General features: G+C 39.0%; 1 protein-coding gene across 7 annotated transcripts in view; it reads left to right on the top strand.

Annotated features, from left to right (window-relative positions):
- ERBB4 (erb-b2 receptor tyrosine kinase 4) overlaps positions 1-26,812 on the top strand; it is a 578,634-nt gene that overhangs the window by 417,950 nt on the left and 133,872 nt on the right. For 5 of the 7 annotated variants that reach the window (XM_035332131.1, XM_035332130.1, XM_035332128.1 and 2 more), the window contains 6 exons: positions 335-425; positions 1,904-2,103; positions 11,054-11,186; positions 13,619-13,712; positions 15,163-15,317; positions 21,396-21,470. In XM_035332131.1, coding sequence (XP_035188022.1) covers positions 335-425; positions 1,904-2,103; positions 11,054-11,186; positions 13,619-13,712; positions 15,163-15,317; positions 21,396-21,470 — 748 coding nt within the window. Of the gene's footprint in view, positions 1-334; positions 426-1,903; positions 2,104-11,053; positions 11,187-13,618; positions 13,713-15,162; positions 15,318-21,230; positions 21,276-21,395; positions 21,471-26,812 lie in introns of all 7 variants that reach the window. The other 2 variants (XM_035332132.1, XM_035332129.1) reach the window with 1 other exon arrangement.

Raw genomic sequence — 26,812 nt, 5'->3', positions numbered from 1 at the left:
CTAAGTGGCTGGCAGGCCTTGCTGCTAAGAAGTGGCCTGCTGGCCTTGCAGATTGCAGCCTGTTGAAAGTTTGGCTCTTGGAAGTGGACTTAGTGCTATGACACTGCTGCTATGACAATGCTGAAGTCTTCCTTTGGCTTCCTGGAGGAGACAGTGCAGAGCAGGATGATGAGATCCCCACACAGTAGTGTGCAGCATTCATTATTATTTCTATCTTTTACTCAAACCGGCACTGTCTTTCAGTTAAAGGTTAGGCCTGTCTTAATTCATGTACGTGATCAAGCGGCCTTTGTCTGAAATGACTGATGTTCCTGTTTGCCTTTACCTCCTTCAGGGTATTTGAACATACAGTCGTGGCCTGAGAATATGACGGATTTCAGGGTGTTTTCTAACTTGGTTACAATTGGTGGAAGAGCTCTGTATAGGTAAGGTACTTTCTCTGTTCATGGAATTGTTTTTTACTAGCCTTTTATTTGGTAGCCCAGAATGTGACATCCTTCTGGAAAAGCATCATAGACTGGTATGTTTTGTTTGTTACCAAGTTATTCGTTAACAGTATCTTTGATAAGCACTTGTTTCTAATGGGCAATAGCTCTTGAATGTAGTTATGTTAAAAAAAAAAAAAAAAAGACAACTAAAAAACTTAGAACGTCTTGGGTCATTGCTGTAGCTCTTAAATCATTGTCCAGAAAATACTTCTTACAATTTTAAAATACGTTATGAATGTCAAACGTAAGCTGAAAGAAAATACTAAAACCTAGCCCCGTTATGTGGAAGCCCGTATGGGTATAAATGGAGGTGCAGGCTCATGCGTCCAAAGAACGATCTGCTCTTCAGGAGCCATAAAAGATAAATACATGGAAGAACGCTGAAGTACTTAGCAGATGGAGCATGTGTTAGGTGTGTAGTGCCACTTTTACCAGAGATGTTTCAATATGAACACTCATACAGACAAATTGATTTTGAAGAGAAGAAAATGCAGTGAGAAGTAATGGAGGAACACAAGATAGCTGAATGATGTATAGAGCAAACTCTGGTTCCCAGTTGTGTAAATGTTGTAAATCAGTCATGGGATTCTGCTGGCATCTTAAACAGCAGGCCAAGCAGATTATGAATAGCAGTGAAACCTTGAGATTGAATTACAGCCCAGCTTTCTGTTTGGAAGCAGCAGTTTGTATTTAGAACAGCTGGAAAACAATTACATTCATTAAAATACAATAACTTAAAGGTTGCCCAGAAACTGGCTGTTGTCTTCACTCATCATCAGTCATAAAATATGTGCAGTCATTCACAGATTATACACAATCGTTTGCCTCTTCCTTTGATGAAGAAAGGAGATAACCATATATTACAATAAAAGAAAAATGAAATGTAGAAAGTGGGTGGAAAAATTTCCTTGAAAATAACAGTTTCTGCCTGTATTACTATAAATGACATTAATTTGACGCCTGACAGAAGATGTTAATATATTTTGCATGACTTTGTCAATTTTTCCTTACCACATAAACTATCATAGTATTCATTCTGTTGTCTTGGGAGAGGAACGGATTTTTCTAAAGTTTTCTTAACTGCACTTCATTAAAAAAAAAAAAAAAAAGAAGAAGTTAGCATATGAAATTGAACTATGTTTGATTTAACTGAGTGGTTTTGCTGGCTGCGTCCTGAGCCTCACGGTTTGTGCTATCGTGATTCTGACAGGGTTTGTAATTTTCTGGGGGGGAAAAAAGATTTTGGCTCACAGAACATTTATGTCACCCCAAAATAAATGTTTTCTGGCCAAATTTCAGCTTTGCAAAAAAAGGTCATTTTGCCATTAGAAACTAATTCTAGTGGGAAGTTCTCAACCAGCCCTTTTAAGTTCCACCTCCTGGGGCTCATTCCTGTTCTTTTGTTTTTGTCACAGTGGCCTTTCCTTACTCATCCTAAAGCAACAAGGCATTACCTCTTTGCAGTTCCAGTCCTTGAAGCAAATCAGTGCTGGCAACATCTACATAACAGACAACAGCAATCTGTGCTACTACCACACAGTCAACTGGACCAGCCTTTTCAGTACACCCAGTCAAAAGACGGTGATTCACCGAAATAAAAAAGCAGAGAACTGCAGTAAGTACTGCTGCTCAGTGCAGACCTTCTTGCTTATAACTGGCTATGACTGGGGGGAAAATGGTGGAGCTACTGAGGATCAGGTGTTGTGGGCAGGCCAGAATTCACCTGGTGTCGCCTGGCATCAGCTTCATGATCATTTACAGAATCTGTAAATACGGCCCAGCCTCTCTGAGGAGATTTATAGGCAAATAAAGTGTTTTAAAGTATGAAGGAATGAGAGGGGAGAGAAAGCACTGCTTCCTTGCTGTGGTGTGAACGTTGGAGAGAAGAGATCCAGTTTCCTAAATGGGGATTCTGAAGGCTATAAATGTGTAGCAAATATGGTGTTCATGGAAGGCATTGATTTGACAGTTTTGAAAATTACAGCCCTCTTCTTATGGGAGTGAGTTTAGCATCTCTTGCTTCTCCTACTCTGCTTTGTCAGAGTGGTCCTATCTTACTCCAGAAAGGTTGCTCTGGGGACTGTTTTGGGTAATGGAATTCTCCTTTCTGTACTCAGCCTATCTGATACTGGCTTACTAGCAGACTTTCAGCTGGGGCTGCTTGTCTTTCAGGAAGGCTTATGTGCTAACACCTGGCCTAAGGTCATTGTACTGAAAAACAGTGCTGTGTAGCAGATGAAATAATTTGCTTAGGCAGAGATGACACAGCGATTTGCATTAATACAGTCATGTTGTAGCAGCAACATAGTTCATTTTGAACATCTGTTAGGCTGCCAGAGAGGAAGTTCATTAAATTGCTGTATGTTTAAATGATATGTCTGTTCTGTGGGGTTTGGCCAGCCAGAAGTGTATGCTTTGGTTTTATTTTCAGACCATGGTCTTACTTTCAAGTTAGTCTTTTAGTTCTTTTTTTTTTTTTCTTCTTTTTTTTCTTTTTTTTTTTTTTTTTTTTTTTCTCCCTTTGAAGTACTATTCTGTTCTGCTTTGAAAGACTTTGTGGCTGTGCTCATCACTGCAGTATGAGGGTGGGTTCCAATATCTATTGCCTCTGCTTGGTTATTTTTCTCATTTCATCTGCCGGGTGAGAGCTTCACGAAGCATAAAGCCTTGTTTGATATTTCTCTACATGGGATTTTGTTGGCTGTTATTTACTATTTTTTTTCTACTGATGAGTTAAATAAATGCCTTTTGCTGCTGAAAAATATTCCAGTAGGATCTCAGTGGTCCAATCCTGCTGTGAGATATAAGAACCTATGAACCTTCCAGAGGAAGGTGCAGGATTCCTTTCCACCATGCGAAAAACTGCCAGCTGGGGGAGAAGCATCTTGTTCCTGGTGCTCTCTGCTGTTTTCACATCTTTGCTTGTTTATAGCAAGATTGGCTCTAGCTGTCTGATAATGACGCATCATTTAAGGAAACAACAAAACTGGCTCTTTTCTGTCCAGAAAAATTCAGTATGAAAATAAAGCAGTAATAGAGTAGAGCATAGTCTTTGTATCTCATACAGTAGCACTTCCTTTTCGCTGCAAGCTCTGCATAACTTACAGACCACATGTTAGAAGTCAACAAAAAACTACTCAGAGGTGAACTTTGTGCAGTGCTTTTCCCTTCATGGAGCAATGTTTTACTCGACTGGTTTGGAGAGTTTGGAGACCCAGCTGAAAACAACAGTTAGGAGTATAGTCCTGTACTAGTTGTCAGGATTGCTTTGTCAAATATCTTTGCCCTTTACTGTGATCACTAAGTTTGGGTGTCTTTGAAGTGCCCCCAGCTGTTGAAACATGGACGTCCTGAGCAAATGGAAATGAGAAGAGACTGTCAAATCATCCTCTTGCGCTGTGTCTTGTCAGTACAGTTGCCCACAAAGGGAAAATGTAAAATTTATTTGATTTTCAGCTCGTTGAGGATTTGCTATAGTAGAGACTTTTACTTTCTAGGAAGAAAATTACTACTAAAGATGTTTTATGAAATTTAGCACCAAGAGAATCTTCATGAGGAAAACAGATCTCTTTTATTTCTCCGTAAGAAGCCATAGTGCAAGCTACACTACCAAGCGATTAGTTCTAAAAATGCACTCTAACCTGTGTTTATTAAACGGACTGTATTTAATGAACATAGGCTGTGGGCCAGGTTACTCAGGTCAGAAAGCAACGTCTTAGACTTCTTACTTACTGAATCCTAAAAGGGAGCAGCGGTTTTCTCTGTGCACGTCTATGTGAATGAATTGATTAATGTTTTGTGGCCTTCTGAGAGTCAGCAGTAGATGAGAAGAGCTATCCTGCTGCTTCAACACTGCCTGTCAGTCAGCACCTCTCTGGAGTTAAATAGGTTCTGCTGCAGGTTCGATGTCTATCTAAAATCCTCACAATTACTTTGAGTAAGACAGAAGTGTTCCTTAGAGCCAGATGCATTTCTCCAGCATTCTTTGAAACATCTGTGGTTTTCAGGGTAGGGCAACAGACTGGGGTTTTGGGGAGTTTTCTCTGAATCTTCCACTGCCTGAATGTTTGTTAGCTGAGGGCAAGCCGCTAGGGTTTCCATGTCTGCCTTCTGGTTGTTTTACCTGTTTCAGGCCCTGTTCCTGCGGGTGCTTGTGTATATGCACATGCCTATCCAGACCATGTTAATTGTTACAGCCACACTCTGGTGTGCTTATTATTAATCCTTAGTATATTTTGAGGCACTGTCAGCTTGTTATTGCTTTCCTCACTGCCTAGTGATTATTACTGCCTTAAAACAAATGACAGCAAACATTTAATATACATGTAGCTTCTCTTAAATCCCATGTGAGAGCTCCTAAGACCATCTAGTCAGCCTCATATAATAAGTGGCTTCTATTATGCATCACAAGATGGTGATGCATCTTTCTGATACCATTTAATATTGTGTTCTGCTGAACACTGAAGAATTGTTGAGGAAGTTAAATATTTGTAGAAAAGTTCAGTCTACAGTAGTGCTTCATCTGTGAGGTAGCACTGGCCCAACAGTTTGGTGCAGGTCTGATTTTTTTTTTTAACGAGAATGACGACAATGGACTTCACTGAGTGGAAAATGCTGCAGGGCACGATTACAAGTGAGGGACTTTTGAACTACATGGACCCTGAGAGATTCCTAGGCATGAAGGCTGGTTACAAGAGAAGAGGGAAGGAGTTGAGGCTTCAACAGCTGTTGCACTTCCAGCACAGTCTGACAGTGTCCCCAAATTTGTTTAAGAATTCACATGGCAAATGGGTATCTTTAAACTGATACCCATAGATGAAATAAATTGGAGAGTATTTGTGCAAAAGACAGTGTATGGAGCTCTATGAAGCACAGAATTTCCCTGGTAGGAAGGAACCTGCAAAGGAACATTGAGTCTAATTCCTGGCTGTACGCAGGACTACCTAAAAATTAAACCAGGTATCTGGGAGCGTTGTCCAAACACTGCTTGAACTCCATCAGGCTCGAGGCCATGACTGTTGCCCTGGAGAGCCTGTTCAGTGCCTGGCTCTTGGTAAAGAACCTTTTCCTCACACCCAGCCTGAACCTCCCGTCACAGCTCCATGCCGTTCCCTTGAGTCTTCTCATCTAATGTATAATTTTAATTGTTTCCTGCTATAGCCTGTGATGTTCATAAACCTTACTGTGTTATGAAGATGATGAACGCAGAGTTAAAGTTACTTGTCAGGGAATGTGTTCTGGTGGTTAGATTTCACTGTTACTTGGTGCTGAAGTCAAAAATTGGCCTTTTTTGCCCAGCATGGTTATTTTATGGAACAGTCAGAGGTGACTCATGTTAAATATGAGAGCACACAAAATAAATCCAGAAAAAATGTTTGTTTTTTTTTTTATACCAAGTTACTTAAATAATTGCTTTCAGCTCCACTGACACCTGCAGTGTATGGAGAAACCTTTCCAGGCAAAGGTTGTTACAAATGTGGTTGTTATGAATTATGTCAATTTAGCCACCAATTAACAACTTGAATAAATTGTCAGGCTTGATGCAAAACTAACTGAAGTCTGCAGGTGTTTTTTCTCTCAAGTTCAAGGAGCTTTCGATCAGGTCCCTAAGTATATAGCCAAATAGCTTCTCTATTTTTTTTTTTTTAGCTGACTTTCTTCTTTTCTAACTGGTTTGGGGAAAAACAATGAGCCTTTCTACTTCTAACCTGTGTGACCCCATTGATAAAGAATGAGCATTTGTTCTAAAACTCCCAATCAAAATGAGTTCCTGTCAAAAGCTTTATTGTTCTTTCCTTGCACCTATGACTGTGTGATATGCTGGAGCTTTAGAACTTTCTCAGTGCGTGAAAATGCCAAATAATGCATCTAAAAATGAAATCTCTTTAGCCATCCCTATACTTAAAGATGAGGAAGAAAGCATATCCACAAGCATAGTGGATTTTATAAGGTGTCCAAAAAAAATAAAAAGAAAGAAGATTTCACCTTTGCCAAGATTTGTTTATGAAAAGATTTCTAAAAGACTTAGAAATAAGCAGAAGGAAATAGTGTTTTTTAATTACTATTTTCTACTGTTGCTTTTTTCATAGACTACAGGTACTGTTGGCTAGATTTCGGTAGGATAATCTTGATCTTCTTTACCGAATAGCTCTCATTTCATTTGCATAACGTTTACTCAGTATACTTTGAGTGATCTTGTAATAGTGTTCCTCGCTATTCCAAGGAATATTTTAGTGCAACATTTCGTAAATAAATTCTTGATTCAGAGTACTCTAATAATCGAGGGGGGAAAGGAAATGGCTAGTAATAAAAGCATGATTTCAAGTTACTAAAAAATTGAGAAAAATCGGATACTGCCTTTTGATGACAAGAGTATATAAAACAGTATTAGAACTTAAAATATTCTTAGGATTAAAAAGGAGAACAAAGGTATCTCTAAAGCAGTTTTTTTTTAGTTGCCTGACTACTACTTAAAGCCAGTCATTGACTGAAAATAAAACTATTTGTATAAAAGGTTTGCATATTTCAAAATGTGGTAGTTTCTGGGCTCAGGGCAGGTGGAGGTTGGATTGGATTGCAGCAGTTCCTTTTTTTTTTTTTTTTTTTTTTTTTCAGTAATCCCAGATGTCCTTGTGGCAGACAGTGTGAGGCAGGGCTCATTTCTTTGTCTGGTCAGGGTCTGTCACACGTCACCACCAGCCTGTATGAGATCAAGGGAGATGGGCAGACCAGGTGTAAAACCCTGAAGTCTACTCTAAGGGAGACCTCAAGTGTGCCTGAAATCCTGTGGCATAACTGGGGCTCCTCTGAAATGACCGGCTGCATTACCTCGAGCTTTTTGCTGGGTACTTCTGCAGGCAATGAACATGAAGCAGGCCCAAATTGGCCTTCAGTACCAAGTCAGTGCCTCTGTGGACCAACTGTACAAAGCCAGCATCAGACTGAAACATCTAAAAGTAGGTGAAAAAGGAAATGTTGGCTACATGTAGCATTTACAGATGTAAAACTTTTGCCAAACTCCAGCTTCTATGAAGTTTGGTCAGAAGCAGCATAGTGGAATTACTGACTTCTAGTTTCTGTAAGTGTTGCCATGCTGTAAAATCAATAAATAAATAGTTGGTTTAGGACAGTATTGTAAAACTGCATTTTTCATCTGTGCTCACACTGGCTTTGTGTGGTTTGGTTCCTTTGACTTCAGCAGAATGACTCCTGATTTACAGCAGAGTTCAGGCAAAGAGAACAAGAAGTCTTTATGCAGTGGCATAAAGGTAAATAACTCCGGTCTCTTGCTGTGTTGCCGTTTCCAGGAATTAGTTCAATCCAAAATAAATTAAATGACCACTTGCAGTTACTCCTAATTTATTTATTTATATTTTTTGGCTATGAGTGACTTGAGTTTTGATGCAAAAGGACAACAACCAGAAAACGTGCAGAATTATCCTTTTTGTTGTCATTAAGAAAATGTGATATGTATTTTGGCACCCCAGCCTTGCTATTTATATGTACATGTATATCTATATCTGTAAAAGACAGGAGTGTGCAGACTTGTCATATCCCAGGTTACTTGTGGTATTGTAGTGACCGTGTAGTAGTGTTCATCTACCTGCTGAATCATTACATTGTGTAGCAGAGCTGCAAATGGTCAACAGCAGTGCTGCACAAGTAGGAGGTATGAATCTGCTTTTCTGGGGGTCAGTTTGCCTGCAAGGGCCAGAGGACAACAAATCTTTGGGTTCCTATACTTCTTGCTACAAAGTAAAGATGAGATGTCCTTTTTGGCACCGAACGATGAAAATGTTCAGGGAAGAAAAAGAAACAAGAGAGGAGCTGGCATTCTCAATCTCCATAAAGCAAAATACCCAACTGCAAGATGAAAGGAAATAAGGAAGATGCTTCAGTCCTCTTGCCTACTTGCTACATGGGCTGCCAGGGAGAAACATTTAAATGTGCCATGCATACAGTTGTTGTGTCTTTCTTCCTAAGAAGTGCTTTCCAATAAATTCAGTGGTCAGAAGCAGGGTGACAGTGAACGAGAGGACAAGTAGTGTGTATCAAAAGAGAGTGTCCCGCCAGTGTTACATGAACTTCTTGCATCTCAGCAGGCAAAAGAAGGTGTACGAATTCCCTTGGAAGGAACAGAAGAAGAAGATAGAGGTGTGCTGTATAGATCAGAAAGATGGGCTTGATGAACTTTGAGCCAACATCAAACAATGCTACATGATGAAACAGCGACTAAGGAGCAGTGTGCTCTCCCATACAGTTAGATGTTATGGCAGCTATTCAGTTGGAAAGAATGTGGTATGTATTACACCATAGCACAGACTAACCAGTGTGAAAACATGCTGCACAGTGTAGAAAGCATCTTCTGCTGTTTCTTTAGCGATTTATAAGGACTTAGTGTCTCTCAGGTAATAAAACTCAGTATACTCTTTAATTGTGAAGGTAGACTGCATGGCCAGCTAGTACTAACTGCCCTATTCCAGCCTTGACACAGGGCAGACAGACCATCACGCATTCTGAAAGGAAAATCAGGCTTTTTTTTTTTTTTTTTTTTTTTTTTTTTCCCAGTCACCCAGGTATGCTGCTGTACTGGAAGAAGTGTAGAAAATGTGTACAAAAAAACTGTCTTTTTATTGAATAAAAGGTGACGGAGGCCTTTCTGTGTTTTGTGAGAGGAATTGCTGTTGGTTATGCTACTGCCCCTCTGCAAAGGCGTGCTGTGTGTATGCAGTTGCTGTTTTATAGGTGTGTGTATTTGCCATCTCTGATATTTAGGAGATTTTTATATCTTTAATCTACTCAGTCTAGTAGATAAGCTATTTGCGTAGAATGCTTCCTCATGGAAGAGTGAAGTCAAATTAAGACGTCTACACTTCCACATGCTACTGTTTTGCTAAACAGACATCCAAATTCTGGAGAGAAAGAGGGTTTTGCTTTTGCTCTTTGCTCCTTTTCTCAGTCTTTCATTTACAAAATGAAGTATTTATATAACCACACAATCCAGTTTGCAACCACCTTTCCCTCAGCCTTCATTCATTCTGTTTATTTAAGCTAAATTTTGGTTTTGAGACAGGGACATTTTTTTTATTTTGTGGTGTTTTTGGGGGGGTTTAATATAAAAAGCTCTGCCTATTCAGGTGCTTTTACACTAAAGAATTGTAAAAGTCACAAATAATAGTGATACTTCAACTTCTTCCCCACCATCCATAAACTTAAATTCAGGGAGTTCTTGGTTCAGCTGTAGTGCTTTATATTTTAGTTTAACAGCTTTTCTGTGGACTTGAATAATTGACTTTTCAAATCTTGCTAGTCTTTGGCATTTACCATGTCGTGCGTCAGAGAATTCTGCAGCTTGATCTATACTTGGTAGTAAGAAAAATCTCCGTTTTGAACCCTATTGGATTCCTGTCTTTCTGAATGCTCCTGGGGGACTTGGAAGAAGCAGTGGACAACTGTTTTGTGCCTTTCTTTGTCTTGTTCACATTTTCATATGGCTTTATTATGTCCTTCCTCATCTGTGTTTAGGGCTACTACTCTGTTTATTGCTTAGTTCTGATCAACCCTGCAGCACCCTTTTTCTCACTTTATCCTTTCTCAAAGGAACAAACTGTAACTGGGTGTAGTACTCAGACTGTAAGTGCCTAGCGGGTTTCTATAGTGGTAAGATGTTAACTTCTATATTTTTTCCATCTATCCTGTTTCTAGAAAATGTGAACATTGGGTATGCTTTTCCGAGCATGGCATATCAAATTGGTGTTTCATAGGACTATTGATGTTAATCCTAAATTCTTGTGTTGAGCTGTAGTAGTCAGCTCAGAGAAAAACATTTAATCTAGCATTATTCTGTATGGAAAATGGCTTTTTTTTTCTTCTTCCTATCTGCATCAGTTCCCATTTACCACTCCATATGAAACATGTCTTCTTGCCTATATGACTGCTTCAGAGAGCAAGTTTTCTGTTTTGTGAGGCCTGACTTCTCATTACTGAAGTCATCACTATTTTTCTGATATACATCCCTGTGTCTAGAATCATTTCTAAAATTGCAAAAGAGCATCCTTCAAACAATGAAAACTCATTTTGTGATGGATTGTCAGCAGACAGCTTGAGTTAGAATGGTCGTTTTAGTAACAGTGGTGTTGACCCATCATTGCTCCTTTATTGTAAGGGTTCAGTGCTGAATAATTCTGCTAATTTTACTCCAGGTCTGATTTGAGAATGCTGTTCATCAGGGCAAAAGAAAGATCACTTCTCTGGAGGAACAGTGATGCAGTTGGATGATGTTTCCTTTTCAGAGATTGAAATTTAGTAACATCTTCAAGGCTGTTGAAGTTGGAGGCTTTTTACTGTCTGCAAACACAGTCAGAATCCAAGTGGAATTTTGCAGCATGTCTGTGTACTGTGTGCACTTGCCGATGCTGTGCACAGGAAGAGTTGGCTCTTCATTTATGAGGGATTTTGTTGTCATACGTTTCTGAGGGGAATATCTTGGTTTTTGAATGGTGGATGAAATGTCCCTTGGATTTTGGAGGACTATGTAATTTAATGGCAGTATCCTCTCTCTGCAGCTGCCGATGGGATGGTGTGTAATGAGTTATGCTCAAGTGATGGCTGCTGGGGACCAGGGCCAGACCAGTGTCTCTCCTGCAAGCGCTTCATCAGGGGAAGGACCTGCATAGAGTCTTGTAACCTGTATGATGGGTAAGGTGTTTCCTTTTATTTCCCTTGCACTCTTCCCTGAAGCTGCTTGATTACATTGTTCAGGATTCTAATGTGTAAGTTAACTTGTTTGTACGATAAGCAGTATCTGTTCCATTGCCAATATCACTGCTTGTGAGTGAAATATACTATAGGATAAGTTTTAAGTATTTCATAATGTGAACTTTTTATCTAGTGTTGTGCTTGCTACAGTTTTCATACAACATTAGTTTGTTACATGTATTACACTCCTGGTAATGTGAACAATTTGATTTAGATGAAGACTTAAAACATTTAGCCCTACTTGAATATTGACACCCCTATTCAGAAAAACATATGGTTACATGCTTTCAGATGAGTTAGATTTAGGCATGTAGTAAGGAAATTCTGAGTAAGGACCCCAAAGTAGGACAACTTTTTTTTAAAAAAAAAAAAAAAAATGAAACATCCTGTATGCTACACACAAATAGGAATAATACAGCCAAAATGAGTTCTCCTTTTTTTTTTCTCCCATTTGTGGGAGACATCTTTTCTGAAGGGTGGATAGTCTACATGCTGCACATACGAGGCAGGCAGAGTCTGCCTTATGACAGGGAAGAACTACTAAGCTGTTTATGTGACTTGCAGCAGAAGAAATCCATAATTAGTTTGTGGAGGGAAGCAGGTAGAATTTCACTACCGGTATAACAGTATAGCAAGGTCCCCAGAATTCCTTTTATAATAAAGATAAATAAAAAAGAAAAAAATGAGTGTAATTACATATTTTCCTTCAAGGTGCTAATTGAAAATAATATCACTGCATGGTTTCCTTTTTTTCCTGCCTTGGATGCCAACTCATGGAACTGTTATGGGGAGAGTATTAAATGAACTCCTGTAAATACATGAAAATAATCTGAACTCTTCTGTCTGGACAAGGCATGCAAAAAGCATTGAGAGAATACCATTTTGTATGCTTAAAAATATAAAAATAAAAAATCGCAGATCACAAGTGTGTTATATGCACCAGAACATATTTGAGCACAAATTGTGGGGCAGTCGGTGGCTGGTCCTGCCATGGTGCCTGTCTCGGCAAGATTGCAAGAAGGCTCTGCGTTTGGATGGCTTAACCAGCTCTTTAGTTGGGATGTTCTGAACTGTATTGACTAGGGAATGGTATTTGCACTTCACATAGGCTCAGCTCCTTGGTAAATATGAGATGTGTGACCTGGGCTTGGGGAGAAGTATTTTTGTTTGATTGAGAGCTCTGCATGGTCGTCTTGCAGGGTAACAACAGTATTTCAGGGTAGGGTCAAATGTATTTGACCTCTTTAAGTCCTCAACAGGAAAGCTCTGTCTCCAAAGCTAGAGAAGGATGAGCTTAATCAGAATGGTCAAGTGAGGTTTTCCTTAGCTGTATTGTTGCAGTAGATTCTGATGGTTGTAGGGGGGCAGAGGGAGGGCATCAATAAACTAAGCACAAAGGCCTTCGCCCTTTAATATTAGTGCAGCCCATGGGCGTGAGTCGGCAGCACATCTTTAATTAATGCAAATGTTATAAATGGATAGTGCAACAAGATGGGATCCATCTGCAAAGCGTAGGTGTCCAGTCTGAGCTTATCACATAGGTTTTTTCTGTGGTTAGTGGGGAGGGAGGCTACCTCTCAGGTGTTACTTCATTTCAGTCTAGAATAAGGTAAGGTGAATAGTGTTGGGAAGGTGCTGAAGGTTTTTGTAGAAGACAGCCGGCAGCTAAATTGAGACACCTGATGTTTGATGAAAAAATCCCTATCCAACTATTATCAGTACATTTTCTTTCCCCCCTTATAAGTGGTTAATAATAATAATTAAAAAAAGGACAAAAAAAAATGCCTTAGCTGATAGTTGTGTGTGAATACATGAAATAAATGAGCAAAAGTATTTGTTTTGACACTTTATAGATTCAGACCTCAGTCTAGAATTGTTGTTTATGAAAATAAATTTATGAGCTTTTTGGAGAAAGGCTTTGAAGTGTGAGTGCTTGCAGACTTAACTAAAAGAACATAAAGAGTATTGTGATCGATGTACTTCCTAATGTTTTCCTATATGATAGCGATGTCTTACACGTAACAAATGTGTTCCTGAACCTTAGACAAAAACAGGGAAATGAGTTACTTCATCTACTACATTCACTGATGTGAATGAGGATCTTATTTCTTAAGGGAAAAGGAGAAAAACACTGAGGTTTGATACCGGTAAACAAGATGTCTACTGTTTCACCTGCCTGTGAGTGATGTTGCTGATGGTGCCCAACTTTCAGCTGCTGTAAAGCAGCAAAATGCAATTAGAAGTGATCTCAGCTGGTGTAGTCCACTGGCATTAGTGAAGCTGGTTTCCACCAGGTGAAGAGGCAGCCATTTTAGCTCAGTTTCAGTCTCACTTCTGTTTTCTCCTAACCTGCCTGCAAAATATTTCTCTAGGGAATTTCGTGAGTTTGCAAATGGATCTGTCTGTGTGGAGTGTGATCCCCAGTGTGAAAAGATGGAAGACAACATGATCACGTGCTACGGGCCGGTAAGAGCAACCTTTGGTGTATTGTGGGCTTAGCTGGTTGTCAGAGTGTGCTAAAGCATGAGCATTTTTTGCTTCGAGAACTTAGAGTGGCTGTTTAAAACCAATGTTAACAAAAGAAAAAAAAAAAAAAAAAAAAAAAAAAAACATAAACACACACACTCTGCATGTAGGACAGAATTCTGCACATGTTAAACAGGTGCTAGGAGTAAACTCCTATGGATTAGACTTCTTAAGATGGTTTAAAAATGTGTGCCATTTTCTTTCATGAGTTGTGTTAATGCCTTAGTGGTGTAGATGCACAAGGTCTTTAAATGGCAGAAGGTATTCAGTTGCAATTTGAGTGTCCTCTTTTATCACTGTTTTTATTCATTATATTCAATTCAGTGCTGTTTACTGTAATTTCAGTTGCCTTTTTTCACAAAAAAAAGTATGGGAATTTGTCACCATCTCTCAGAAAGCTTGAGCAACATGTTTGTTTGTTTTTCCTACATAGGCCAGCCTTTGGCGTTGTTTTGATACAGCTTTTTTTTGCGTGCATCCTAAAATGAATGTTAACTGTAGCCGTCACCTTTATATGTCCAGTGAGTCCTGTTTCAGGGACTGTTCTTTTTTTTAGACAGAAATTTTTCCTCTCTTTTGGTCTTCTGTATCTTGCCAAGACAAAGAAGCATGGAGGATAGCGAGGAGTTGTATTTCAGGTTCTTCATCACTGAAAAAATTTAACCTGTAGCTTATTTCTTTGTTTCCGTGACTTAACCTACTGATTATAAACAAAACAATGGCATTACACTGCTAATTATTCTCATCATCATTTTTCTTGCACTACTGTGCTTTCTGTTACTACAAAGCAAGAAGCTAACATTGCAAGTTTTCAGCTGACAAGGGGAATTTGGATTTGTAGTAGGACTCCTGGATGTAAAATCATAAACCAGTGCCCAAACTGAACACCAGATCTGTTTCGTTCCACTGGCCTAAAATGTTCAGTTTACATTGTTCCAGGAGCCTTGTTTTATAGCTTTTAAAAGTCTAGTCCATGTATGTATTAAGAAGGAGACCTTGTAGTCCTTCAGCATTGTTGTGACCATATACTGCAGGGAGAATATGGTTTGGAGAATAATTGTGGCTTGCAAGACCATTGCACTTACTTTGCAAGCATGGTTCAGTATTGATTAGTGTTGCAGGAAGTTTTTCTCAAGTAGCTTTAAAGTGGGCATGAAGTTTGTTGTGTTAAGCACACCAGTAATGTGGAGAAACCTGTTCAGAAGCTAGAATTTAAGTCTTAAGCTCTACAGAATAAGTTTCTGGCCAGAACTGCCAGGATTTACATGTGCTGCTCCTGAACAGTGACTGGGGCCATGCAGGTAACTCATCATTCATTGGGAAAGAAATGCTAGTGCAGCAGAAGACAGAGTAACTTGAGTGTGTGCTGCATTTCTTCCATGTTCTCCAGGGACCTGACCACTGCACAAAGTGTTTCCATTTTAAGGATGGTCCAAACTGTGTGGAGAAATGTCCTGATGGCTTACAGGGGGCAAACAGTTTCATTTTCAAATACGCCGATGAGGATCGTGAGTGCCATCCATGTCATCCAAACTGCACCCAAGGGTAAGTACAAACTCTGTGAAGTGAGCCATCCTATTTACTGTTTATAGACCACTGATTTAGCTACAGTTTGGCTTGTTAAAGCACTCGTCCCATTCCTGAAAATTGAGTGCATACAGCGATATATGTAGCTTGATTTCCAGGATTTCTCATGACGTTCAGGTTCCGGTCATAAAATCCAGCAGTTTATCAGAAAATAAGTTTACACCTCTCTGGAAAACCACACAGAACTTCTTAACTTTTTTTTTTTTTTTTTTTTTTTACAGCAATGCACAATTATCTTTCCTACCAGCTAGCTCTGCTTTGTAACAAATGCTTCCATTTGCACCTAAATGTAGGCATGTGCAATGACTTTATTTTTAGTATTTATTTGTAGATGGAATTTTCATTTCTGTTCCTTGGTATTGCTGAAATAACCCTGCAGCACTTCCATGAGACTGAAATGTTAGTGTCACCTTCTTTTCGTAGGGGGACTGATGAATTTCTCAAGTCCTGTCTAAGTACCTCCACAATCACTTTTTTCCATTTGGAAATATATAGACCACATATCTGAGCCAGAATTAAGAACGGGTAACAAAATAACAGTAGTCGAATACATAACTGTTGTTTTTTATGGACTGCATCAGTTAGAACAGTCTTTTTGATGAGATGGTTAGTGGTGTCCAGCATACAAAGAAATCAAGAGGCAGCCAGGGGGAAAAGAGAAAACTTCAACCAATGAAATAATCTTCCACAAGAGGCTCTTACTGTTTAGCAGCTAAAATTAAACCAGTAAATTATTCAATGTAATCTTGATGTCAACAGATGTTGCCATTCAAAATGAGACCTTTTGCTGGTTTTGCAAATCTAATTACAATAGAGCCATTAGGGAAATGAAAGTGAGATCGCAAAGACACAGCCAGGATCTGTTACACATTTGTCTTCCCCTCAGACCCTTTAAATCAGTTACGCAGTAAAAGGAAAATGCTGCTACTGTAGAAGAAGAGTGTAAGAAGAAACTATTTGAAAAGATGAGCTCACTTCAGGAGCTCTGCTCCTGGCTTTAAGAGGTGGTGGAAATGCCAGTTCTGAGGGAGTCTGACAGGCCCAGCTATGGATGACAGATTTACTGTCCGTCCTGCGTAAGAAGCACCTTGCAGCTTTTCTGGCCTCTCAGAAGAGTAGGATGAGGCCCTTCTTCCTGTTCCATCCTCTTTTCTGGGGAGATCTAACTGTTACTAATCATCCAGGAACAGCTGTGTTTCCTGGAGACCAGGAAGGAAGCAGAAAGTTTTCCATTTCTTATTGCTTCTTTATATGCTTCAATATTGTGCAAGTGGTTGGTTTTGTCTCACTGGATAGAATGGGATCAAGAAGTGAGGTTTATACACATTCTGGTGGAAATCTGACATTCTAGTTCATAGGTTTCCTTTATGCGAAGCTCTGATATCATAAAATCCTTGAACTTTGTTTTCACTTCTTTACTTTGTGCAGAAGTCTGGTCCAGCTGATCAGTGAAAGAATGTCTCATTTAGCTTAGTATGCCAATCCCCAGAGAAATGACAGAGGTACGCTGGTAACAGGGCCAAAGATTTCTCCTGGGTTACATATGCAAAAATGTAGTTATCTCCCAGATGAAGAGCTCTACCTCTACTATGAGTCACATACTATTCCTCACAGAAGCTCTACCTCTACTATGAGTCACATACTATTCCTCACAGAAATCCTCATCCTCTTAACTAAAATGGGTTGATGGGTTTGCTCTTAGGTGTTTTGTTACCCCTCATGAAAACAACACACACACGCCCCAGTCTGCATAAGCATAGATATTCTCTTCCAGTATTTCTAAAGACTTTCTGGCATGTGATTATGTTAATCTGTTAATGATTGCCCCAGATGTTTGGGGTTTAAGGGTTTTCCATCTTCTTGCCAAGGTTGTGAGGGACTGAATGTGCCCACAGAGAAAAAGGAAATCAGTCTCTCCTCCTGCAATGCTGCATTCTCTAGTTTCATATCCTCCTTTAGAAATTAATATTTAAGTTCCCCTCAGTCAGGATTTTTCAGTGAAATAGGTTGTGGAGGGAAAATACCTTGATATTTGACTCACAACTGAATGGTACAGAGAAACCATAAATTTACTTCGTCTACCATGTGTTTTCTCCTCTGTCAGACCAATTGCTGGAATAAAACCAGTGCCCTAGCAGTACAGTCAAAAAGTCTTGAGCTGCTGCAGAGCAGTGCTGCCAGTGCGGTGCTGTCTCAGTCCTGCAGTGCTGCTCTGTGAATCAGGGTCTTCGCTAAAATGCGTAGTTAGTTCTCATAAGATTTTTTTTGTCATCTCCAGCTGTTGCTGTCTCAGGGGAAGATACCTGTCCCACCTCTGTGTTTTCTGTGAGTGTTTTGCCACAGTTTTGTAGCAGTACTTGCAGACGATCGCTCACTAGAACATGGAATTGGGTAACACTGTTCTCCTCCTTTATTCAAGTATAATGACTGCTCCTGTTAATAGGTGTGTCATTATGCAGTCCTGTTAATTATCTTATATTGACTAAGGGAACTATTGAGGAGTGACTTCCTTGGATGCAACAACTTTGCTTTTTTGGCTTTGCATTCCCATGATAAACATCAGCTACTCTGAAGCCAGTTTGGAGCAGATCTGAGACCCATCGGACAGTTATCCCATTTAATTCAAGAGTCAGAAAGCATTTGGCGCTTTTCCTTGCTGAGCTAGCCAAAATGGAACCCTTTCACAGAAATAAAATACTAATTACATAATAGCATCTGACAGTTTGCTTCCTCCCTGGGCAGGACAAAAACAGGAGATTTCACTGGACACCTCCTCTCATCGGATATTTTCTTGCTCTTTTTTTTTGGAAGGAGGGGTATTACTGTTCACCAAGAGTTTATTTATCCCTCTAAGCCAAAGCTAGAGAAGTCATGCGAGCTTCAGTCAACATATGCATGGTCCAGAAGGGATTTGAAGGCACAAGGACTGTCTTGCCCCAAAGGCGTTTTGAATTCCCACCATAGTGCATATTCAATGGCAACAAATTCTAGCTAAGACAGTGTTACTATTTGGTTGATGAAAATTCTCTCCCTCTCCCCTGCCCCAGTTCAACTTCCTTACTATCACTGTCAGCATATACTTACTCCCTGTTACGTAAATAAATCCATGGTTTTGATTCATCCAGCTTTATCCGTAGCAGTAGCTGGATGAGCAGGTCATTGGCATAACTAAGGTTTTCTTCTGTCCAGAGTTAATCCATTTATATTATCTCATAATCAATTTTTTTTGTTTTCAATAACAAGGGTTTTTGAGAATTCACCTGACTAAAAACGGCTTTGCTACTCCAAATCTGAGAAAAGTTAAGACCCTACCTCAACATTAAGGAAAACTGATGAGACGATATTTGGAGAGCAAAATGGTTATTTCAGGAAAAAATGATTGTTATTCTAATTTTCAAAACAGTTTTAACTATTTTTTATTCAGAAAATGATTTTGTAAAGGTAAGGTGAGCTCCAAGTACAACTTTCTTATAAGCTGTATTGGACTATTGTAAGGTACTGAATATGTCATTAATAAATCGTAACATATCAATTAACCAGTTCATTTTACAGAGAAAACTTGGAAAATAAACACACCATCCAGACTCCAAGCAGAAGGAGGAAGTCTGGGGGTCAGTGGAGTACCAGTGTGATGCATGATGGTGTCACACTTGTACTTCCATGTGTCAAAAAGCCTGAAACCAAGGAAATTATTTCCAGAGGAAAAATAACTGATGACTTTGTGGTGAAAATTAACTTGTTAATAGAACTAAGTGTCTGCTGCCATTACTCACATCGTATTTACTGCATTAAAATCAGGACAGCCAGAATAGAATATGTAGCTATTCACCATGACTAGGACTAACAGAAATTGCACCTGGACAGAGTTTTCTGTTTGAGGCTGGGAAATCCACTGAAGACAATTACAGGTTTAAATAAAAATCTATGGTATTTCAGCTTGGGGTGGGCGAGGTCCAAACGCCTCTCCTCTTCTGGATTAAAGTCTTATTCTCCAAAAGTCTGCAAGAATAAATGTACAGATGTGAATCAACTTCAAGACAATAGGCTCTTTATGTCTGCCAGTTATCTGAACTAGTATTGGGCTCTCCGACCTCTAATTTGAAGAGGATCTTCTTTTTATTTATAGCAAGAGTCTGAACTCAGCTTCTTTTGACATGCTAGGAAATAGAAGATCCTGAACAACTTCTTCAGCCACCTTCATTACTGAACTGGTTTTCTGCAAATTGCTGAGAATGCCATAAAGGAAGAACGCTGGGCAAGTCTGAGAGTGAATTCAGACTTGTAAAGACCAGGACAGCTGAAATTAAAAAAAAAAAAAAAAAAAAAAAACAAAAAAAAAAAAACTGTCAAGAGTTCTAAGTTTTTGAACTGTCTTTAATCTACTCTTTCCACTTCATGCATTACCTGGCCACGTGGGTATTTAACAAATCCATTTTGCCCGCACATTTGCTGAAGGAAAACATTATTGAGGAAATACAAAGTCTGTGTTTGTGTGTCACAGCTTTTATGTAAAAATAAAAATTCAACTAAACAAACAAGACGTAAGGTTCACTATTGTTCTGCTCTCCCTGATGGGCAGATGGGAGGGCAAAGACAGTGAAACTGAATCTGCTGAATGTGTGTTGTAAGGGCAGAGTGATAGCTTAATTTAAATGTAGCAAAAGCTGATGAGTGGCAAGTGATGGTGAAGTGGAATGGAGATCTCTGGGGAGCATATTTGAACTCTTAGAGATTCTGACATCTCCCTTTATCAAAGCCAAACTGGAAGCAGGAGACTTTAAAAAAGAATTGGGGATTATACCTTAAATTTAAAATACCTCAACTGAAGGGAGTATCCATCTTCCACAGGAACAGGTTATCTGACACATCAATTGCCTCGCAGCTGAAGGGCCCGTTAATAACGTGATCCCGAGATCTTGTTAAAGAGTTGAAATTAGTGGTTTGATTTCCTTAAAATTGTGATGGCTAGATGCTTGCTGTGGGTAAGGGGGGACTGGCTGGGCATACGGCACTAAAGGGGTGTCAGTTTGTCTCAGACCCTGAAAGCTTAATTTCATCTGTCTTTGATCATCTGAACTGTAGTGTGAAAGGTATAATTGGCTTTCTTTCTGATTGCAGAGGAGGCCTAGTATACCGCTCTTCATGAGAGCATGAAGGCCACGAATATCTGAATACCTGTGTTTTGCACGCAGGCTCTTTTCCCCATGGCTATGCTTCATTGCTGCTGCATGAAGTGATTCCCTGTAATTCCATTGCCTTTGGTGAGCACCTGCTGAATTTGCAGGTGGAGGACTTCTGGCAGCATCTACAGACAGCAGAATGAAGTGCCTGAATCAGCAGACAGTGTTTTGCTCTGATGTTGTTTGTTGATTTTTTTTTTTTTCATGTAAATCTTCAGCTTCCTTGATGAGTACAGTCAGCTTCCAAAATATATGCCCTAGCTGGAAACTTAGAACAGAATGAACAGTTGCATCAATTACAGATAGAAGGAAGAAAAAAAGTTTTGTATTTTGCTCCCAGAGGTCTCGTGTTACGAATCAACTGCTTCCGTGCAGTAATCACTGGTTTGATGATTCAAAAAACATCCAGAAAAAGCAACTCTATTGTCAGGCCGCCCACATATGCAGGTGAAACCTACATTAAGTATTGTTTGAGCCAAGATTTGTCCAACCTTGGAATGCTGTTTATGTTGCTATTATTGTTCCCATCACAAGCTTGTTTTTGTCACAAGCTATAATTTAGTGGTGACTTGGGTCTGTCTTGAGAATTATAATTAAGAATGTGGCACAGAGGGGATGCCTGCTTCCTTGGATCTGCAAATAACATTTTTTTTTTCTCTCTCTCCTTGTTCTCAATTTGGATTTGCTGCAGGTGCATAGGTCCGCGTATTGAAGACTGCATCGGCCTGATGGATAGGTACTTGCTGAGTGATCGTTCCCTGTGTGTCTTCCATCTTCCACGTGTGGACAAGGGCGCATGCGTGTGCATGTCCTTGTGAATGGCAAATGACGTCTTTTGTTCTGTAATTGCCTGCAGGTGTAGAGGTCCCGCTAGTCATGACTGCATTTACTATCCATGGACACGACAGTCCACTTTACCACAACATGCTAGGTAACATCCACCACTTCTCCATTTTTGTACACCAGCTCCTTCCCTAGTTACCATAGGAACGTTATACTATCCAGTTTGTTCAGAAATGTGGAGTATGGAAACACTGTAATGTGTTCTTCAGTAATTTATGCCTCTGAACATCCAAATTCTCTATTTGTAAGCCAATTGAGTATCTTACATGTTTATCTTCGCATGTTTTTGTTGTTGTTGTTTTGTTTTTCTCCTGAGGTTTAAAGCAAAAATAGTTCAATTCTGGAATTTTAAGCGGAAATACGTGTTTCTTGATGAAATTTTACTAGAAGTTAAACACAGTGAAAACATCTGGTTAAAGTTGTTTTTTTGTTTGTTTGTTTGTTTTTTTTTGTTGTTGTTTTTTCCTGTTTGGCTTTTTTTTTTTTTTTTTTTTTTAAGACAACTTAAAACAGAGCTTTTTCTTCCCTACTTTCCTGTGGGGGGAAAAAAGTAAATGTTTAAGCAAAACTTGTTTTCTCCCTCGATTTACGTAAGTCTTGATTTTTTTTTTTCAATTTTCTTTTATATATATATATAAAAAAAAAAAAACTACTGTCCTTGCAGAAATTCTGTTTTCCAGTAATGATGATCAAATCAAATTAATGCAAGAGGAATCCCAAAACACTGCAGTTATATTCCACATTCATTTTTGTGAAAACCATTAATTGCCATTGCGTTTGTTAATTTTTAAAATCAAACTGGGTAGTATGACTTCCAGGCTTTGGGGTTACTGTCATGAGTTAGGATTAGATAGGAAATATATCCTTTCAATCAGCTTCATCTCATTAAGCATTTTAATTTTGTTTTTATTTTCTTTAAGAAAAGATTTTCAAGTTACTTTTCCTTTTTGGTTTCATACCTAACGTGAAGATACCTGTTTTCTAGCTGTTGAGAGAGAACATGTTTGGGCTTGAAAAACAATCTAAATGCTATCAGGTGGTACAGCTGTTTAATTAAATGGGTATCAGTTCTGACTTAATTCTTAGACCAATGATTAGGCAATGGAAGAAGACTGAAGTTTTTTTGTTTTGTTTTGTTTTTCCCTATTATGGTATTTTTTTAATTGTTCTGTTTTGGGGTGTCTAGTTCGAGATACTTCTGGGGGGACTCATTTTCAGATGTACGCATTGAGTTTGAGTTACTGAAAACCCACTATCAGTTTCAAATGTCTTCACTTTGCTGATGTTACTCAAGGCACGGATATAGAAAATGTATTATTAATTGTGTTAGTTGAAGGGGTGTACCAGACTATAGGGAATGAGGACCATGCTGACATTCTTTGCTTTAGTAATCAATTTAAAATATTTCATCAACTGGATTTCAATCAGCTTCTGAAGGAACATTAAGGGCTTAATACTAGGAAGACAATATTTTTGTAACTTAGTGTTATGGTCTGCTCGCTCTAGCTTCCTCTGTTAGCCCAAAAGCTAGTGAGATCTTATTCGCTGTTTAATTCCTGTGGTACAACTCCAGAACGTTGTTCTGAAAATGGTCAGGTAGCAGTGAAGTCTCTGTGGGTGCCACAAGTAATTGCTGAAGTTAAGGGAAAGATTCCTGTTAATCACAGCGGATGTTACATTGGCCCTGGGGATCTTGGACACAATACCACAACACTAAAGGAAGTGGTGACTGTAAGGTTTCAGGCTGAAGCCATGTGTTAACAGAGCTTGTTTTGCATTTTTCGCTGTGCAAATTCTGTTTGTTTTGTTGTTGTTGTTGTTTTGTTTTGTTTTGTTTTGAATCTACTGTCCAGGTAGGAAAGCAAATGATTAAGTAGGTGGAAGTAAAGCAAATGTTTTACTTTGCTCAAGCAAAGCATTTCCTGCTTGATTGAGTATGAGAAGGGAGGGACCCTTAAATGTGCGTTTAGATCTCATGGATTTCGTTTGTTTAGACTTTGCTGAATTTATTTTAGGAAAACTAGTGCACTGTAAATGTGATTAAATGTTAGTATGTGTGCATTTTTCCCTTTCAAAGCAATGAAGGAGGATTTAGGGCTTTCACACTTCTGTATTTATTAGATCTGTAAAATTTTACATTTTTTGGTGAAAATGGTTCATTTTGTTTGGGCTGAAAATGGGCAAAACTGCACTGGCAAAAGTGATACCTTTTATTATGAGTGAAGGGGTGTAAATCAAAACAGGATATGTTCTAGTTAAATGGAATGTTCTTTGAGTTCCTTTAAAAGTTGTGGGACCTCCCTAGACTAACAGACTTTAAAATTAATTATTAGTTTCATCCGTATCCCATTGATTAGAATTTCTTCCATTTTTCTTTTACAGTTTTGCACTTTGCAAATTGGTTTTGCCATGATCCATTGACTTGAGGGCTTTTGTAAGAGCATGGTAGAATAGCACTGGAATTTTTACTGTCATGTTTAATAAAGATTAATCAGATGTAAATCACATGGCCTGTTACCAAATGACAGGTGAAACTTGAGTTTTTCTGCTTATGTTTTGTCGTTATGTGCTGTGGAAAAAATTCTTACTTTTGCTATTCCATGTATTCCGGCCTGGCTTTTTATTTTTTAACCCTTAACTACAGTAGAGTGCAGTTCACAGGATGAAGAAACCCTTTTATTTCCCCATTTCTACCTTAGTGCGATTTGTAAGGGCTGTTAGGCCTCGTTTCCTGTACACATCATGATAGATTTCTCAGATGGCTGTTAGGTGACTTGCCAGATCTCATGCTCTTATTTTTTCCTGTGAGACCCTGCATTTACTTTCGGTATAAGTTTTTCATCACAAAGGCTTTCACCCTATTCTTAACTGCCAGGAAAAGTGCAGACTGTGAATAAGTAAGTGTCTTCATAAGAGAACCAGTACATGGTCGGAAGCGTGGGACAACCAAGCGCATCGTTTGCTTGTGGTTAATTGCAGATTCCAGCTCTTATTACACTCTTGGTAGGGAAAGCCTTTGCTCACATTTGTGACACAAAAAGGAGCAGGTGGAGGCTGGGATCTCCCAGGGTGCCCAGAGAAGTTAGCACTCCTCTTTTCCCACCTGTCACTATTATGACACGCCATTCAGTACCTTCTGGCAGTTGCACTCAGCAGTTTCTTTGAGTGGAATAGTGTAGTTGTTAGAGGCTCTGGATACAGTGTGAGCCACAGTGAGTGCAGTGCAGAGAACAAAAAGAGGAGTGCACCTCAAGGAGCGGGATAACCATTGCTTTAAAGAAAGACTGAAAAACTGTTAGTGCTCTACCATCCATTACAAAAATGACTGTAGTTGCTCACATAAGGTTGGTTCTTCTGTGCACCCCAGATCCAGAAAATTGTCTAACTTTGTTACTGAAGCTGGGCTGTGGACAATGTTTCTGACTTAAAGTATGAGTTCCTAAGCAAAAAACAAAAACAAAAACCACAACTGTTCTAATGTACTCTGTGTGTGTACAAGAGCTAATTAACAATAAACCCAATGTAACGCAGGCAAATCCTTTCATAGCTGTTTTGTACCCATGCACAGTATGACTTCAATAGAATTTTGCAGCCATTTTGACTAGATGGTGGGGAAGGGAAACACCTCTAATAAACTGGTAATGCTCATTGCTTTTATGGAGCTCTGTTCCATTGCTTGGAGGAAAGCATTCCATATGCTCTGTATTTTTATAGAATAATTATAGTAACTTCTGGAGGGGAGGAGGAGGAGAATTTCTGTATAAAATAAGAGGGAATATAGGATCTGTGAGTACAAACTAAGCTGCATTACTTAACTTGAGTGGTAAAAGATGCTGCTCTTGAGACACTTCTAATATGGAGGTCTCTGCTATATCAGAACAGAGCAGTTAAAGAAAGAATTTCTATTTAAATATATATATATATATTTAAGAAGCAAGACTAGAAACAATGCTGTTGCTTGTCCTGTCTTTGTGGGTTGAATAGAGCTTACAGTTGATGCATATGGGACAGCTGGATAGAGAAATCCCTGTGTTGTGTGAGAATTGCTGCTACTAAACTGGTTTTCAAACATAACCTTTGCTGTGGGCACCTTCATTGTCATGACAGCATTTTACTCAGTGGAGCTTTAGGAGGAATGTGTCTGAGTCTCCCTGTGTGGGCAGATCAAAGGAACCAGAGGCAACTGTCATCATGCACGTGCCTTTTAAAATCCGTTCAGTGGCTCCAGTACTTTGAGGATCCTGCTTAGACTGCACAAGATGGAGTAAGGCAAGAAATTCGGTGTTTGTTGTAGTTCTACAAGCAGTGGAATGTGAGTGGAATGTTCTTGCTGCCTGTTGAGATTGTTGCTGCCCAAAGTTCAGGTTTCTCAGCAGCAGAGCTGTTGTTTAGTGGGTTTGAGAAATAATTTGTTAATGCGTAGTGGTGCATGCCAGAAAAACTACAGCGAAGGTATAGAAGTTGTCTTAGTGTGTCACTTTGTGGATATAGGTACAGAGTCCTTACTGTATCGTGCAGTGCATCCCTTGTCTTCTTCAGATGGTGAGCTCTGAAAGAACATAAGTGCACCATTCAGTCTTAAAAAGCAAGCAGATTTCTTGCAGAAATGTGCAGTGACATGTATTTGGTCTGTTTCAGATGTGGGGATATCATAGTGGTGTTTTCTTTTGGTTGTTTGTTTTTTGTGCTCTTTAATTATACTACCATGAGTTGCAAAATATATTTTAAAATACATTTAAAATAAGAGAAGTCTTTGTTCTAAAAACTGGGCAAATTATTGTGCTGAAACTTGGAGCAGAAGAAATAAGAAATATTAGACCAAATAGGTCAGTGCTGAAGGTGAATAGGTCACTTGCCTGAAAAGGCAAGCATTTAGGAAACTCCGAATTGCAGATGGTTTGTTAGAATGGAAAACAACACACAGCCTTATTGCAGAGGTCAATGCCTTTCGTACTCATCAAGCTATGTAAGCTTTGTGTGGTGTGTCTGTACTGGTTTGGCTACACAAATAATATATGATGGAGAAATAAAATGGTATCGTGAAAAAGTGACCTTATTACAGAGCAACAGTATATATGTCACCACTCTCCAGTGGGTTTCTTTTATGGCTTGAAATGAGGATTTAATTTAGATTTAATGTTGTTATAAATTAATTATCTATTATTAAAAATACATTTGTAGAGCTTTAGAAATATGTAAGATGTAGAGTTGTTTAAACCTCACTGAATGGTTTCTTAATAAATCATTAATATTTAATATATAATAAATCAGAACTAAAGCTCGTGATCTTACTTCCAATCTACCTGCATAATGCAGGATTTGTCACTCTTTCATATTTAGACAATTTACATGACAAACGTACTTCAGTTCAGAGTCCAGCCAAGACTTAATTCTCTGCATTCTGCCTTACTCACCGTGACACGTCAGGTA

Source organism: Oxyura jamaicensis, chromosome 7 (genome assembly GCF_011077185.1).
Source record: "Oxyura jamaicensis isolate SHBP4307 breed ruddy duck chromosome 7, BPBGC_Ojam_1.0, whole genome shotgun sequence".
NCBI classification, from domain to species: Eukaryota; Metazoa; Chordata; class Aves; order Anseriformes; family Anatidae; genus Oxyura; species Oxyura jamaicensis.
This window is presented reverse-complemented; position numbering and strand designations above follow the sequence as displayed.